The 19,250-nt window shown below is 35.8% G+C and overlaps 1 protein-coding gene across 11 annotated transcripts in view; it reads left to right on the top strand.

Moving 5' to 3' along the window:
- Positions 1-17,278, top strand: part of NCOA1 (nuclear receptor coactivator 1) — a 503,045-nt gene extending 485,767 nt beyond the window's left edge. For 6 of the 11 annotated variants that reach the window (XM_073673858.1, XM_073673861.1, XM_073673865.1 and 3 more), the window contains 6 exons: positions 6,537-6,638; positions 6,796-7,216; positions 7,390-7,564; positions 11,161-11,344; positions 11,518-11,610; positions 12,542-17,278. In XM_073673858.1, coding sequence (XP_073529959.1) covers positions 6,537-6,638; positions 6,796-7,216; positions 7,390-7,564; positions 11,161-11,344; positions 11,518-11,610; positions 12,542-12,712 — 1,146 coding nt within the window. In that variant the 3' untranslated portion in view covers positions 12,713-17,278. The remainder of the gene's footprint in view (positions 1-6,536; positions 6,639-6,795; positions 7,217-7,389; positions 7,565-11,160; positions 11,345-11,517; positions 11,611-12,541) is intronic. The other 5 variants (XM_073673867.1, XM_073673864.1, XM_073673866.1 and 2 more) reach the window with 3 other exon arrangements.
- Positions 17,279-19,250: the final 1,972 nt, after the last annotated feature.

The following is a 19,250-nucleotide window of genomic DNA, read 5'->3' as shown; positions in this document are numbered from 1 at the left end:
ATAACTACTATAATACTGCCCCCTATGTACAAGAATATAACTACTATAATACTGTCCCCTTTGTACAAGAATATAACTACTATAATACTGCTCCCTATGTACAAGAATCTAACTACTATAATACAGCCCCCTATGTACAAGAATCTAACTACTATAATACTGCTCCTATGTACAAGAATCTAACTACTATAATACTGCCCCCTATGTACAAGAATATAACTACTATAATACTGTCCCCTTTGTACAAGAATATAACTACTATAATACTGTCCCCTTTGTACAAGAATATAACTACTATAATACTGCTCCCTATGTACAAGAATATAACTACTATAATACTGCTCCCTATGTACAAGAATATAACTACTATAATACTGCCTCCTATGTACAAGAATATAACTACTATAATACTGCCTCCTATGTACAGAATATAACTACTATAATACTGCCCCCTATGTACAAGAATATAACTACTATAATACTGCCCCCTATGTGCAAGAATATAACTACTATAATGCTGCCCCTATGTACAAGAATATAACTACTAAAATACTGCCCCCTATGTGCAAGAATATAACTACTATAATACTGCCCCCTATGTACAAGAATATAACTACTATAATACTGTCCCCTTTGTACAAGAATATAACTACTATAATACTGCCTCCTATGTACAGAATATAACTACTATAATACTGCCCCCTATGTTCAAGAATATAACTACTATAATACTGCTCCCTATGTACAAGAATATAACTACTATAATACTGTCCCCTTTATACAAGAATATAACTACTATAATACTGCTCCCTATGTACAAGAGTATAACTACTATAATACTGCTCCCTATGTACAAGAATATAACTACTATAATACTGCTCCCTATGTACAAGAATATAACTACTATAATACTGCCTCCTATGTACAAGAATATAACTACTATAATACTGCCTCCTATGTACAAGAATATAACTACTATAATACTGCTCCTATGTACAAGAATATAACTACTATAATACTGCTCCCTATGTACAAGAATATAACTACTATAATACTGCTCCTATGTACAAGAATATAACTACTATAATACTGGTCCCTATGTACAAGAATATAACTACTATAATACTGCCTCCTATGTACAGAATATAACTACTATAATACTGCCCCCTATGTACAAGAATATAACTACTATAATACTGCCCCTATGTACAAGAATATAACTACTATAATACTGCCCCCTATGTGCAAGAATATAACTACTATAATACTGCCCCTATGTACAAGAATATAACTACTATAATACTGCCCCCTATGTACAAGAATATAACTACTATAATACTGTCCCCTTTGTACAAGAATATAACTACTATAATACTGCCTCCTATGTACAGAATATAACTACTATAATACTGCCCCTATGTACAAGAATATAACTACTATAATACTGTCCCCTTTGTACAAGAATATAACTACTATAATACTGCCCCCTATGTACAAGAATATAACTACTATAATACTGCCTCCTATGTTCAGAATATAACTACTATAATACTGCCCCTATGTACAAGAATATAACTACTATAATACTGCCCCCTATGTACAAGAATATAACTACTATAATACTGCCTCCTATATACAGAATATAACTACTATAATACTGCCCCCTATGTACAAGAATATAACTACTATAATACTGCCCCTATGTACAAGAATATAACTACTATAATACTGCTCCTATGTACAAGAATATAACTACTATAATACTGCCCCCTATGTACAAGAATATAACTACTATAATACTGCTCCTATGTACAAGAATATAACTACTATAATACTGCCCGCTATGTACAAGAATATAGCTACTATAATACTGCCCCTATATACAAGAATATAGCTACTATAATACTGCCCCCTATGTACAAGAATATAACTACTATAATACTGCCTCCTATGTACAGAATATAACTACTATAATACTGCCCCCTATGTACAAGAATATAACTACTATAATACTGCCCCCTATGTGCAAGAATATAACTACTATAATGCTGCCCCTATGTACAAGAATATAACTACTAAAATACTGCCCCCTATGTGCAAGAATATAACTACTATAATACTGCCCCCTATGTACAAGAATATAACTACTATAATACTGTCCCCTTTGTACAAGAATATAACTACTATAATACTGCCTCCTATGTACAGAATATAACTACTATAATACTGCCCCCTATGTTCAAGAATATAACTACTATAATACTGCTCCCTATGTACAAGAATATAACTACTATAATACTGTCCCCTTTATACAAGAATATAACTACTATAATACTGCTCCCTATGTACAAGAATATAACTACTATAATACTGTCCTTATGTACAAGAATATAACTACTATAATACTGCTCCTATGTACAAGAATATAACTACTATAATACTGCTCCCTATGTACAAGAATATAACTACTATAATACTGCTCCCTATGTACAAGAATATAACTACTATAATACTGCTCCCTATGTACAAGAATATAACTACTATAATACTGCTCCCTATGTACAAGAATATAACTACTATAATACTGTCCCCTTTGTACAAGAATATAACTACTATAATACTCTCCCCTTTGTACAAGAATATAACTACTATAATACTGCTCCTATGTACAAGAATATAACTACTATAATACTGCTCCTATGTACAGAATATAACTACTATAATACTGCTCCCTATGTACAAGAATATAACTACTATAATACTGTCCTTATGTACAAGAATATAACTACTATAATACTGCTCCTATGTACAAGAATATAACTACTATAATACTGCTCCTATGTACAAGAATATAACTACTATAATACTGCCCTCTATGTAGAAGAATATAACTACTATAATACTGCTCCTATGTACAAGAATATAACTACTATAATACTGCTCCTATGTACAAGAATATAACTACTATAATACTGCTCCTATGTACAAGAATATAACTACTATAATACTGGTCCCTATGTACAAGAATATAACTACTATAATACTGCCCCTATGTACAAGAATATAACTACTATAATACTGCCCCCTATGTGCAAGAATATAACTACTATAATACTGCCCCTATGTACAAGAATATAACTACTATAATACTGCCGCCTATGTACAAGAATATAACTACTATATTACTGTCCCCTTTGTACAAGAATATAACTACTATAATACTGCCTCCTATGTACAGAATATAACTACTATAATACTGCCCCTATGTACAAGAATATAACTACTATAATACTGTCCCCTTTGTACAAGAATATAACTACTATAATACTGCCTCCTATGTACAGAATATAACTACTATAATACTGCCCCTATGTACAAGAATATAACTACTATAATACTGCCCCCTATGTACAAGAATATAACTATTATAATACTGCCTCCTATGTGCAGAATATAACTACTATAATACTGCCCCCTATGTACAAGAATATAACTACTATAATACTGCCCCCTATGTACAAGAATATAACTACTATAATACTGCCCCTATGTACAAGAATACAACTACTATAATACTGCCCCCTATGTACAAGAATATAACTACTATAATACTGCCCCCTATGTACAAGAATATAACTACTATAATACTGCCCCTATGTACAAGAATATAACTACTATAATACTGCTCCTATATACAAGAATATAACTACTATAATACTGCCCCCTATGTACAAGAATATGACTACTATAATACTGCTCCTATGTACAAGAATATATCTACTATAATACTGCTCCTATGTACAAGAATATAACTGCTATAATACTGCCCCCTATGTACAAGAATATAACTACTATAATACTGCCCCTATGTACAAGAATATAACTACTATAATACTGCCTCCTATGTACAAGAATATAACTACTATAATACTGCCCCCTATGTACAAGAATATAACTACTATAATACTGCTCCTATGTACAAGAATATAACTACTATAATACTGCCCCCTATGTACAAGAATATAACTACTATAATACTGCCCCCTTTGTACAAGAATATAACTACTATAATACTGCTCCTATGTACAAGAATATAACTACTATAATACTGCCCCCTATGTACAAGAATATAACTACTATAATACTGCCCCCTTTGTACAAGAATATAACTACTATAATACTGTCCTTATGTACAAGAATATAACTACTATAATACTGCTCCTATGTACAAGAATATAACTACTATAATACTGCTCCTATGTACAAGAATATAACTACTATAATACTGCCCTCTATGTACAAGAATATAACTACTATAATACTGCTCCTATGTACAAGAATATAACTACTATAATACTGTCCCCTTTATACAAGAATATAACTGCTATAATACTGCTCCCTATGTACAAGAATATAACTACTATAATACTGTCCTTATGTACAAGAATATAACTACTATAATACTGCTCCTATGTACAAGAATATAACTACTATAATACTGCTCCCTATGTACAAGAATATAACTACTATAATACTGCTCCCTATGTACAAGAATATAACTACTATAATACTGTCCCCTTTGTACAAGAATATAACTACTATAATACTCTCCCCTTTGTACAAGAATATAACTACTATAATGCTGCTCCTATGTACAAGAATATAACTACTATAATACTGCTCCTGTGTGCAGAATATAACTACTATAATACTGCTCCCTATGTACAAGAATATAACTACTATAATACTGTCCTTATGTACAAGAATATAACTACTATAATACTGCCCCCTATGTGCAAGAATATAACTACTATAATACTGCCCCTATGTACAAGAATATAACTACTATAATACTGCTCCTATGTACAAGAATATAACTACTATAATACTGCCCCCTATGTGCAAGAATATAACTACTATAATACTGCCCCTATGTACAAGAATATAACTACTATAATACTGCCCTCTATGTACAAGAATATAACTACTATAATACTGTCCCCTTTGTACAAGAATATAACTACTATAATACTGCCTCCTATGTACAGAATATAACTACTATAATACTGCCCCTATGTACAAGAATATAACTACTATAATACTGTCCCCTTTGTACAAGAATATAACTACTATAATACTGCTCCTATGTACAAGAATATAACTACTATAATACTGCTCCTATATACAAGAATATAACTACTATAATACTGCCTTCTATGTACAGAATATAACTACTATAATACTGCCGCTATGTACAAGAATATAACTACTATAATACTGCCCCCTATGTACAAGAATTTAACTACTATAATACTGCCTCCTATGTGCAGAATATAACTACTATAATACTGCCCCCTATGTACAAGAATATAACTACTATAATACTGCCCCCTATGTACAAGAATATAACTACTATAATACTGCCCCTATGTACAAGAATACAACTACTATAATACTGCCCCCTATGTACAAGAATATAACTACTATAATACTGCCCCTATGTACAAGAATATAACTACTATAATACTGCTCCTATGTACAAGAATATAACTACTATAATACTGCCCCCTATGTACAAGAATATAACTACTATAATACTGCTCCTATGTACAAGAATATAACTACTATAATACTGCCCGCTATGTACAAGAATATAACTACTATAATACTGCCCCTATATACAAGAATATAACTACTATAATACTGCCCCCTATGTACAAGAATATAACTACTATAATACTGCCTCCTATGTACAGAATATAACTACTATAATACTGCTCCTATGTACAAGAATATAACTACTATAATACTGCCCCCTATGTACAAGAATATAACTACTATAATACTGCTCCTATGTACAAGAATATAACTACTATAATACTGCCCGCTATGTACAAGAATATAACTACTATAATACTGCCCCTATATACAAGAATATAACTACTATAATACTGCCCCCTATGTACAAGAATATAACTACTATAATACTGCCCCCTATGTACAAGAATATAACTACTATAATACTGCTCCTATGTACAAGAATATAACTACTATAATACTGCTCCCTATGTACAAGAATATAACTACTATAATACTGCCCCCTATATACAAGAATATAACTACTATAATACTGCCCCCTATGTGCAAGAATATAACTACTATAATACTGCTCCTATATACAAGAATATAACTACTATAATACTGCTCCTATGTACAAGAATATAACTACTATAATACTGCTCCTATATACAAGAATATAACTACTATAATACTGCTCCTATGTACAAGAATATAACTACTATAATACTGCTCCTATATACAAGAATATAACTACTATAATACTGCTCCTATATACAAGAATATAACTACTATAATACTGCCCCTATGTACAAGAATATAACTACTATAATACTGCCCCTATGTACAAGAATATAACTGCTATAATACTGGTAATATAACGCTCTGCTGCAGGGGGTGATCTGACTTCTTATCCTCCATCAGGTCCTGATATTTGTTTCTCTTTCTGTCTCTCTCAGATTCTGCACCAGAGCCGTCAGGCCCTTCTCAGTCAGTTTGGCGTTGGTAACGCGGTGCAGATGGGCATGAGGCCGGGCTTACCACAAGCCATCACCCCTCAGGTATTGTTGATGAGAAGATGGTTATATTGCGGTCTTATAACCCTGTAACCTCTCTGAGTCACGGAGCAGCCCCCTTCCTATTGTAGACCGGTTTCTGGACATCGGGTCTGGTCCTCATTGCTTGTGCTTGACCCTTTTTTTGCCTCTTTCTCCACAGCCTCCGATAAACGCTCAGATGCTCGCCCAGCGCCAGCGGGAGCTGTACAGCCAGCAGCATCGTCAACAGCAGCAGCAAATCATGCAGCAAAGAGCCCTGCTGATGAGGCAGCAAAATTTTGGCAACAACCTCCCCCCTAATGCTGGACTTCCCGTCACCATCGGGGCTTCCCGGCTCCCACAAGGACCTCCTCAGCAGTTTCCTTACCCTCACAGTTATGGTACAAACCCCGTGAACCCACCTCCGTCCACAAGTCCCTTTTCACCTCTGGCCACAACCCCTGAGGCCACCTTGCCAAACCGTGGAGGCGCCACCAGAGGAGGGTTAGTGAACAGAGGCATGATGGGAAACGTCGGGGGACAGTTTGGAGCTGGGATGAACCCTCAGATGACGCCAAATGTCTTTCAGTACTCGGGAACAGGTAGGTGGGGGGGAACAAAAATTAATGTCCAATATCTGTGTGTGGGGCGGTGACAACTGTGGTTGTCAGTAGGGCTCGCAACTTTTAACCTTTTCTGGTTTTAGTTATTATATAAGCTGGAAAATTTGGCCTGAGATTACACAGCAACCATATTCTGCATCTATTTCCTGCAGGTATCAGCCAGCAGGCGGATCCAACATTTGCCCCATCACTAAGCCCCACCAGTCCCCTGATGTCGCCTCGTCTAACTCCTTCTCAAAGTCCAATGCTCCAGCAGAATCCATCCACACCCGGGTACCAGTCACCTGATCTTAAAAGTTGGCAGCAAAGCACTCTGGGAAGCTCAAGGTAAGTGCAGCGCCCATCCAGTTGGTCCAATTTGGACATACAGTTAGGTCCATATATATTTGGACAGAGAGAACATTTTTCTAATTTTGGTTCTAGACATTACCACAATGAATTTTAAACAAAACAATTCAGATGCAGTTGAAGTTCAGACTTTCAGCTTTCATTTGAGGGTATCCACATTAAAATTGGATGAAGGGTTTAGGAGTTTCAGCTCCTTAACATGTGCCACCCTGTTTTTAAAGGGATCAAAAGTAATTGGACAGATTAAATAATTGTAAATAAAATGTTCATTTCTAGTACTTGGTTGAAAACCCTTTGTTAGCAATGACTGCCTGAAGTCTTGACCTCATGGACATCACCAGACGCTGTGTTTCCTCCTTTTTGATGCTCTGCCAGGCCTTCACTGCGGTGGTTTTCAGTTGCTGTTTGTTTGTGGGCCTTTCTGTCTGAAGTTTAGTCTTTAACAAGTGAAATGCATGCTCAATTGGGTTGAGATCAGGTGACTGACTTGGCCATTCAAGAATATTCCACTTCTTTGCTTTAATAAACTCCTGGGTTGCTTTGGCTTTATGTTTTGGGTCATTGTCCATCTGTAGTATGAAACGACGACCAATCAGTTTGGCTGCATTTGGCTGGATCTGAGCACACAGTATGGCTCTGAATACATCAGAATTCATTCGGCTGCTTCTGTCCTGTGTCACATCATCAATAAACACTAGTGACCCAGTGCCACTGGCAGCCATGCATGCCCAAGCCATCACACTGCCTCCGCCGTGTTTTACAGATGATGTGGTATACTGTGGATCATGAGCTGTACCACGCCTTTGCCATACTTTTCTCTTTCCATCATTCTGGTAGAGGTTGATCTTGGTTTCATCTGTCCAAAGAATGTTCTTCCAGAACTGTGCTGGCTTTTTTAGATGTTTTTTAGCAAAGTCCAGTCTAGCCTTTTTATTCTTGATGCTTATGAGTGGCTTGCACCGTGCAGTGAACCCTCTGTAGTTACTTTCATGCAGTCTTCTCTTTATGGTAGATTTGGATATTGATACGCCTACCTCCTGGAGAGTGGTGGTCACTTGGTTGGCTGTTGTGAAGGGGTTTCTCTTCATCATGGAGATGATTCTGCGATCATCCACCACTGTTGTCTTCCGTGGGCGCCCAGGTCTTTTTGCATTGATGAGTTCACCAGTGCTTTCTTTCTCAGGATGTACCAAACTGTAGATTTTGCCACTCCTAATATTGTAGCAATTTCTCGGATGGGTTTTTTCTGTTTTTGCAGCTTAAGGATGGCTTGTTTCACCTGCATGGAGAGCTCCTTTGACCGCATGTTTACTTCACAGCAAACCTTCCAAATGCAAGCACCACACCTCAAATCAACTCCAGTCCTTTTATCTGCTTAATTGAGAATGACATAACGAAGGGATTGCCCACACCTGTCCATGAAATAGCCTTGGAGTCAATTGTCCAATTACTTTTGGTCCCTTTAAAAACAGGGTGGCACATGTTAAGGAGCTGAAACTCCTAAACCCTTCATCCAATTTTAATGTGGATACCCTCAAATGAAAGCTGAAAGTCTGAACTTCAACTGCATCTGAATTGTTTTGTTTAAAATTCATTGTGGTAATGTCTAGAACCAAAATTAGAAAAATGTTCTCTCTGTCCAAATATATATGGACCTAACTGTATATATACTTCTTGATAGAGTGAAAGATGTATATAGTCATCTCGGGGATGGCCAAGGCACTTGCGGCAATTGTGGAGTTTGACAGAGGGAGAGCACTCCTCCAGTCAGCCCATTGAACCTAACAATGCCTTAGACCAAAGCCTAGTCGATCCTGCCAGTGGGGGGAGTCTTAATAGGCTGCTTATAAGTATATAAGCCAGGATAATACACTGCACTAGGTAAGTAGTGCAGTGTATTATTTATGCCATCAAAGGATCACTTGTTTAGGTTCCCTTGTGGGATTATCAAATATAAACAGTGTAAAAAAATAGCAAAAACAAAGCCAGAATTGCCATTTTTTTTGTTTATCTTGCTTCCCAGAAATAGAAATAAAAAGCGATAAAAACCTGTCGAATGCATCCCAAAATTATCTAATTAAAAATATTAGCTTGTATAAATTTGTAAAAAAGCATTTACCTAAAAAGAGATGCTATCTCTAAATCTGACAAGATATGGGGTCTATGGATTGATGGCTCTGGTTTGACATCTAGGGTACTGAGGGGGTTTTGCCTCGGCTTGCTTTGAGTTATGTTTATATGATGCCTCAAATTAAACTTCTTTGAAAATGAATAAAAATGTCATTAATACTTCCACAAGTTCTATGTAATTGGATGGACCATTGTTACTATGTTCAAATATTTCTTCATCTAATTCTGCTGGTTTTGCAGAGACAAGATGTATAAATAACTATGTTTAATGCTTCTTAAGGTTGGGGGGTGGAGAGCTGGGCTTCTCCAATGTTTGTCTGCTTGTTGTTGTTTTTGTTTTTTTTTACCTTTGTGAAAATCTTTATAAAAATTACTAAAAAACATTTGATTTAAGAAAAAAAAATATCAGCTTGTTACACAAAACAACAAGCAGCGGACAGGACAAGTTATTGCTCTCCGAAAAAAAAAGACAAACAATAATAGTTTTCTTTAGAAAGTGATTTTCTTAAGCGAAACTAATAAAAAAACAAAAAAACAACTAAAAATGGTATAAATTGGGTATCAGCGTAAACGGATTAACCCATATTATAAAATTCTATCATTATTTATTTCACTCGGCGAACGCCGTTAAATATAAATCTGAAAAAGGACCTAAAAATGTCAGAATTGCTGTTTTTTTTTGTTTTTTTTTGTTCAACCCTCCGGCTAAAAATATGAAATGAAAAGTAACCGAAAAGTCCTGGGAATAAAAGAAAATGGCAACAGTGAAAACTACAAGAAAAACCGTCACGCGGCTGTGTATATGGAAGAATAAAACGTTGTCTCAGACGTGGCAACCATAAATGATTTTTTTTTTCTAAAGTGACGCTTTTTGTGCCAAAGTATCAAAAGAGAAAAAAATATATAAATTTGGTATCGATATTTTTAGATTAACGTGCAGAATACATTTTCCATGTCAACTGTACTGAAAACAAAAAAAATGTGATTCTGTCTCCCAAAATAATTAACAAAATGTTACAGGTACAAAAAAAAAAAACCCCTGTAACAACGAAAACTACCCTAAAAATCACTCCTATTGCTCCATTAATGGAAGAATGTGGTGACATAAAAACAATTTTGTTGTTTGCTTTCAAACATCATTGTTAAATACAATACCAGATAAAAGAGCTAAAAAAAAGAGCTCTCTGATGGAATCTCAGTTAACTCATTCTGCAGCCAGCAATAGACAGGGCAACACAGAGGATACAGAAAGCAAACGGTGCTAAATGTTTAATGAAACCCAAATGCAAAAATCATTTTTTACCCAAAATTCAGTTCAAAAGACAAAAAAAAAAAAACACCTAAATGTGGACTACCCCTTTAAGCAGACCGCCTGCTTTTAGTCCTGCCGATCACAGTGATTAGCAAGCACTTTCCTGTAATGATTTCTTATCCTGCTTTCACAGCGTCTTTGGGCAAGCAGGACAGACCCAGCCGACCGCAGGACAGCAAGGAATGTACAACAACATGAGCATCACGGTGTCCATGGGGGGCAACAATGCCGGCGTCCAGAATGTCAATCAGATGACGGGGCAGATGCAGATGAGCTCCCTGCCCATGCAGGCCATGAACAGCATGTGTACGGAGCAGGTCAGTGATGGGGCGTATATATATATATATATATCGGTGGTAAGATGCCATACAGCATCATAAATAAATGGGTAAATAATACCGCCAGGCAGTGCACATATAATAGTGCAGCCTATAGAGCACGGTAGTAATACTGGTATACAGTGACGCCTAGTAACGGATCTCCCTTACAGCAGGTGAACGATCCATCTCTGAGACCAGGCGGACTTTACTGCAACCAACTCTCCTCAACGGATCTGCTGAAAACGGAGCCGGACACAGGGCAGGTAAAAATAAATGGCAGCTGGTCGGCTTCACTAGGTGGTGGAACCTGATGGCCACGCACCCCACAAATTAATTTTGGGGTCATGGGGTTCTAATTTACTGTGGACTGTACAGTATATAGGGAACATATATGCAGTATATGTCTGAGATCACATATGGCGGCACAGTACATCTCTGGGGGGGACACTATGATAAAGTATATCTCTGGGGCACATGTGGCGGTAGAGTATTTGAGTGCACATATGGCGGCACAGTACATCTCCGGGGGAGCACTATGATAAAGTATACCTCTGGGGCACATGTGGCGGTAGGGTATTTGAGTGTACATATGGCGGCACAGTACATCTCCGGGGGAGCACTATGATAAAGTATATCTCTGGGGCACATATAGTGGTAGAGTATTTGAGTGCACATATGGCGGCACAGTACATCTCCGGGGGAGCACTATGATAAAGTATACCTCTGGGGCACATATAGCAGTAGAGTATTTGAGTGCACATATGGCGGCACAGTACATCTCCGGGGGAGCACTATGATAAAGTATATCTCTGGGGCACATATAGCGGTAGAGTATTTGAGTGCACATATGGCGGCACAGTACATCTCCGGGGGAGCACTATGATAAAGTATACCTCTGGGGCACATATAGCAGTAGAGTATTTGAGTGCACATATGGCGGCACAGTACATCTCTGGGGGGACACTATGATAAAGTATATTTCGGGTGGCACAGCTCACCTCTCGGCACGCACTATATATCGGACACTCAGCAGTCTGATTGTCAGGCCATGTTGGGAGTTGTATTCTATTCTTTTTTTTTGCCACCATCACTAAATCTGACAGATTAATTTTCACATGTCATTTACAAATGTCCAAGGAGGTAAAGGGGGCAGACGGGAGCCGGGTCTTGTATCTGACATCCTCTTTCTCCCAGCAGGTACAACAAGTACAAGTCTTTGCAGACGTTCAGTGTACAGTGAACCTCGTGGGCGGGGACCCATACCTGAACCAATCAGGATCCATCTCTACCCAAAAGACCACCCCCGGACCCCAAACACCACAGGCTCAACAAAAGAGCCTTCTGCAACAGCTGCTGACTGAATGATAGCGTGTTATGGAGCGGGCCTTGCTAACGGGAGCGATAAAAACACGTGAAACGCGGATGAGTTATAGAAGTATACATATACGCAGCGTATATACGTTCTATATTTTTGCAGGAGATGTCCGATATCTCTTACACCGCAGCCTTCCTTTTGGGGACGAACGAAGACTGCGAAGCAAAAGACGTGTTGACAAACGTCAGAAAAAAAAGGAGAGCGAAAGAGGAGAGAAAAACATTCAAAAACATTTGTCGCAGTTTTTTGTTTTTTTAACAAATCCCCTCGAGCCCCATGTCCTTTTTTCAGATCGTGCTTGGTCGGCATCGGACTTTTTGGAGAAAGAGAGAGACAGAATGAGAGCTGTAGGGCTGGGACAATCGGACCCTCGGTCCCCCTTTCGAGCCAAATGACAGATGATAGTTATTTTTGTACGCAGTTGCTGTGATGACACTGAACGGGACGGGCGCGTTTTCTGCCGCCTGGGAGAAGAATGTCGCAGAACGTCAGTTTCAGCTGGTTCTGTCACTGATGTGGAACCCGAAGTAGAAAGGATGGAGGAGAAAAAATAAAAATGGAGGGTTCTGGGCAATTTACGGGTGGCGGGGATTGGGGGGGAAAGAAAGAAAAAAACAAAAAAAACAACAAAAAGAGAAAGTCTATATATATTATACCGAGGTAAAGCGCATCTTTGTTGCAGCTGAAGTGCATTTGTAGAGCTATTTCTGGCTAGTATGTACAATCATGTTTCTACCAAGTGAGAGACCCGCTTTGCGCACCTTTTTTTGTGGGGGGGGGCCATGTTTTTTAACCCTTTCTCACTGCTGGAGCAGTCGAGGGTGGCGGCCCTCAATATATATATATTTTTTTTGTTTTCCTGAAGTTTCAAAAACTTTCTTGAAAAATAAAAATTGAAAAAAAAAAAAGTCTTCAAATCGCGGAGTTTAAACTAAAGTTATTATTTTATTTTTTTTCTTACCCTCCGCTTGTAAACACAAAGAAGCCCGAAAAACGCCGTTAACCCCTTCCAAACTTTGTAACATTTAGTCGACACATTTGATCTTTGCAAACCTCGGGGGTCAAGGCAGCATTATATAACTACTACTCCTAGCATCATTTATGTCAACGACCGTCTTTTATTATTGGGATTTTTTTTTATTTTTTTTTTTTACTTTTTCGTCACATTTTAATTGCTGGGAGGGAAGAAAAAAAAAAGATGTAACGGCGGATAACTTGCACTTTTGGGGACACTTCTGATTTTGGAATATCATAAAAAAACATTTACCAAAAATGAAAAAAAAAAAAGTAAACTAGGTTAAATAAAAAATTGGCAACATTTTGAAATTTTTCTTTTTTTTTCAAAATATTTATACTTAATTTAAAAATGTGCCGGTCCCTGCTCGAGTGGCCACGGTGCCAGTCATTAGCCGCCGGACTAGAGCCCATCGGACACCCTGCTACCTGCCGCGTCGCCCTGATGGGTCAGGGATGCCGAGAGGTCAGAGGATCTCCAGTCTGGCGGCCACGGACTATCGATGTGACCGCTCCTCCCCGGTTCTGCCGATTCTTTTTTTGTATAATTGAATAATAATTTTTTTTTTTTTTACAAACAAATCAACATAATAATTATTGAAAATTCTATTGAATTAATTAAACATAAAAAAGTAAAATATTTTTTAGTTTGGGCATGTCTGGTTCTGATTTAATTGTGTGGGTTCGGAAAGCGGTCCACTCTTGTCCTGGGTGGGCATTGCAGCTGATCGAGCGAATGAGGTTGAGTTGCAATACCAGGCATGACCTATGTTCAAGAGTGGCGCTGTTTCTTGGAAAAAAAATAATATATTTTTAAACTACTCAGTGATTTTTGTTTTTTCACCCTCATCAATTAAAGGGCTTATGAAGACAATCCCTGTCCATATATTAGGGTATTTGGACATTTTAGGGGGATCTCACCTTTATGGATCAGAGTTGCTTAGTAGGTCCAGTTCTGTTCTAGCACCCCCTTGGTCATTTTTTATGAACGGCACCATTTTTATTTACTTTTTTCATTACTTCCTCCCGAAAAAAAAATCAGTTGTTTGCCAAGAGTAGGACCCCCGGCGATCAGCTCATCGCCTCGGCGGTTGCATTTTAAAAGAGGTTGTCTCTGTTATTTGTGTCTGTGGTTTTATACAATTATTTTTTTTGCTGGAAATATTCTCAAATTTTTTTTATTTTTATTGTCAACCACAATTTTTGAGAAAAATTGGGTAAAATATTATTTTAAATCCCCATTTTGTTTTGTTTTTTTTATTTCAATTTTTAATATTATTTTCAAATTCTTCAAGTCTCAGTCAGAATTTTTTTTTTTTTTTAGTGACGTTAAAAATTAGGCAAAAGAAGTAACAAAAAAAAAAATTAAAAGCACTATCAAATCTCAAAGAATTTCTTTGAGATGACATCCCTAATATACGACCAGATCACAGGCGACAACATTTTTTAGTTTTATGTTTATTTGATGTATCAAAGATTTCTACCGAGGAACGATAGAAAAGAAATAAAGATCAAATATTGAAAAGTTAAGTTTTTGGGAGGGAGCAGACTTCAGAATGAAAACGATAAATAAATATTTATCAAGGACGGCCACAAAAAATAAATAAAAATACCCCAACTCCACAGCGCCCCCTAGCGATCTCACTTGAAAATATATTAAAAAAAATAATAATAATCTGTTGCAGAGAAGAGGTCTTAAGTTCATGTCCCCGTCAGTAAAACGGTGTACATACAATGTATCCATCACTATGCAGGGCTGGATCTACTTCCTAGGTGCCCATCAGGACTCCTAGGGGTGGCAGGAGGGGAGACGATAGCGTGCATGTTCAGAGGCAGTCAGAACAGTCATTGATATTTTGCTTTGAATTTCTTATAAAAAAAAAATAATAATAATTAAACTTTTTAAAAGTTTCCTCTTACGACCAAAGTTTCTTTAGATATTTCTAGCTGTATAATTAATTTTTTAGAAAAAAAATAATTGTAAAAAAATTTTCAAAAATGTCCCTTCACAAGCAAAACTTCTATCAAAATTTACAATCATATAATTAATTTTGAAAAAAAAAAAATGTTTTGTTTTTTTTTTATTTCCCTTCAAGGTGAAAATTTCTGTTGATATTTACGTCCATAAAATTAATTTTTTGGGGAAAAAAAATGTAAATTTTTTTCTTTTAAATTTCCATTGAAAAAAAAGCAAAAAGTCTTGATCTTTATGATCATACAATTAATTTTTGGGGGAGAAAAAAATTGTACATTTTTTTTTTAAAAAATTTCCATTAAAAAAGCAAAATGTCTTGATACATACAGACATAGAATTACTTTTTTTTTGGGGGGGGGGGGGAATGGTAAAATATGTTTAGAAATATCCATTCAAAAAGCAAAATATCTTGATTCTTACAACCATTAAAAAAAGTCCCCCAAAAAATAATATATATTTTTTTTTTTAAGAGTTCCCTTCACAGTAAAAGTTGATATTTACAACTATAGAATTAATTCTTTGGAAAACAATAAAAAAAATGAAATCTATATATATTTTTAAATTTCCTTTGATATTTAGGACCTTAGAAAATGATTGGCACCTCTTTGGAAAAGGCTAGAAAATAGCAACCCATGAAACGCTGTGTATTTTTGTTAGGGGGTCATTCATGGGCACATCCTGTGATACCCAAGACGGAAGTAGTTGCTGACACATTCGCAAGTCGTATTACAAGGTTATTAATTGTTGGACAGGATAAGGATAACATGGCTGTTTTTATAATAAACAAAAACAAAACAGTGCCACTCCTGTTCTCAGGCTATGAGTGGTATCGCAGCTCTGCTTAATTAATTTCAGCTGCAATACCAAATCCATCCTGCGAATACGTTTGGCGCTGTTTCTTCAAGTACGCAGCTATGTTTTTGAAATCCCAGACAAGCCCTTAAAATCCAGCCCTGCCACTATGCATTCTGAGACAGAACTTTCCTGTTTCATTCCTGCAAACAGCTTTCAGATGTCTATAGTCTAAGACAAGTAATCGCTTTAACCTGCTGCTAGGATCTTGTATATACCCTCCAAAACTCGCCATTACTAAGTTCATAACAATGTAACCTTATACTCAGGATATTCCTTCTGCCTGTGCCTACGACGGCACAAAGCAGCGGGAATCTGTATATTTTTTATCTTGCTTTTACATTACGGATAGGGCCTTTATTGTTTCTTTTTTTTGTTTTCTTTTTTTTATGTACATGGAAGGACATCGCTATTTACACCAGTATTTTTTTTTTTTATATTAGTTAGATTTCGGGGGGAGAGTACAGTATAAAAGACATGTATAGTCATTTTGTAAGGAATGTTTTTAGGTTGTCTTTTTGGTTATTCAATGGCACTGCCTTTTATTGTTTGGTTGTATTTTCCTTACGTACCTCAGCTTTTTACAATATCCGCCATTCCTATCGGAATTAGTACTGACCTCTGTAGGATTTTGCCATATTAAGGTGACCTACAAGTGTGTTTTTTTGTTCTTTTTTTTTTATTATTTTTAAGCCGGTGTATTAATATGTACACATACACTCAAAAAAAAATGTTTTTTTCCTTTTATTCAGAGACAATAAAAAATAATTTCAAAATCTTTCATCCAAACACGATGCTTAAAACAAATGTTAAAAAGTTACACTTTACGATAGACTGATAAAAAAGGAAAGATGCTTAAAACAAATGTTAAAAAGTTACACTTTACGATAATTGAAAGAAAAAGGCAAGATGCTTAAAACAAATGTTAAAAAGTTACACTACGATAATTGAAAGAAAAAGGAAAGATGCTTAAAACAAATGTTAAAAAGTTACACTTTACAGATAGTAATAAAAAAAATGTTTTCAATCTATCAATATTGAGGTCTAGAACCTTAAAGGGGTTGTCCATGTCAATTTTTTTTTAAGCAGATAGAATGGTAAAAGAACGAGAGAGAAGTTTACAGATTCTTCATATCCTCCTCATTACTTCCCAAGTTCTTTGCTGGCCTCCACTTCCTGCTGTACAGGAAGTGACTGCTCAGCCAATCACTGGCTGCATTTGTGAACCGCCTAAATCATTGATTGGCTAACAGTCATTTCCTGTCTAGCAGGAAGTATCAGGATAGGAGCGTCTGTTATTAGCGACGTACTTACAAACAAATTCAAAGTGGACAACCCCTTTAATAGATATCTGGCTAAAAAAACACATTTCTAATGAGGATGCTAATAATAATTATAGCAAGTTTTATTTTTTTATAGTTTTTTTTAATTAAAAAAGGCATGCGTATTTGACAGTAGGGATATGTTCACACAAATTTCTTGAGCGGCTCCTCTCCAAAGCCGCTTTAAAACTTTTCCTATTTATTTCTCCGTCAAATCTACTTTGCCGATAACGAGTTTTTGTGCACTTTTTTTTTTTTTTCCTGAAAAGATTAAAACAAAAAGGGCACGTGTCACGTCTTTTTTTACGGCGATGGTTCATACTTAGGCACCCTTGTTATTTTTGAACACTTCTAAAAACTCCATGTGAGAAGAGTCTAAAAATGAGCAAATAAACAAAAAATCTGTTAGAATAAAAGGGAAAAAAAAAAGTTACATTCTGGTCCTTATAATTGGCGATATCTATAGTCGTATTTACAAAGAAAAAATACATTTTGAAATTTTACATTTTTTAAATTGAATCAATTAAAAATATAAAATACAAAAAAAAATTTAAGTTTTAATGTAAACTTTTCAAAGTAAGTTTTTATTTTAGTCCGCAATTGGACTGTCCATTTACAAGTCCTACGTCCCAGACAACATTTGGGTCCTAAACCACTCAAATATTGTATATAAAAAAATAAAAAAAAATCATAAAAAATAAAAGTGTATGTGTACATATCTGCATGTACTCTGCCTCTCGTAGAAAAGGCAGTGCCTCCGAATCATTGCGTCAGTACCTGACCTTGTAATGTTTGCTGCTGCCAGCACTTAGCTGTATATAAGCTCCAATTGCGTCTTTTTATTTCTTTTATTTTGTTTTTGTTTGTTTTTTTTGGGCGCCTTTCACTTTCTTAAAAATCTGACTTCTGAACCTTGTAACTAAACTAACCAGCATGTCGATGTTTTTTTTTGTTGTTGTTTTTTTTTGTTTGTTTGTTTGTTTGTTTTTTCTGGCTCCAAATCCTACTTACTAAAGAATAAAAAATTGTAAAACTCTTAAAAAAAAATAAAATAAAACAAAAACGTAGGGCCCCATACCTTTTAGCATTTCGATAAATTGCTACAAAAATTTATTCTTACATTTTAAAAAAATAAATAAAAAAAAAAATCAAGATTCTTTAGCCAGCCGCTTTTCGTAAATGTAAAAAAAAAAAGGTATGATGATGAGTTTCAAAGATTTTATATGACAATGGTTTCTTAAAAAAAAAAAAAAAGTTAAACATCGGGAATTTTTCATATTTTCCCCCCTTCATGGAGAAAAAAAAAAAAAAGTTTTCTGCTCAATACAGATTTGTTCCCTTTAAAAAAAAAATGTTTTATATTTT

The sequence above is a fragment of the Phyllobates terribilis genome, unplaced genomic scaffold (genome assembly GCF_046119375.1).
Source record: "Phyllobates terribilis strain yellow unplaced genomic scaffold, ASM4611937v1 Scaffold_3__8_contigs__length_932513732, whole genome shotgun sequence".
In the NCBI taxonomy this organism is placed as follows: domain Eukaryota; kingdom Metazoa; phylum Chordata; class Amphibia; order Anura; family Dendrobatidae; genus Phyllobates; species Phyllobates terribilis.
Note: the sequence above shows the minus strand (reverse complement) of the source record. Positions and strands in the feature narration are given on the sequence as shown.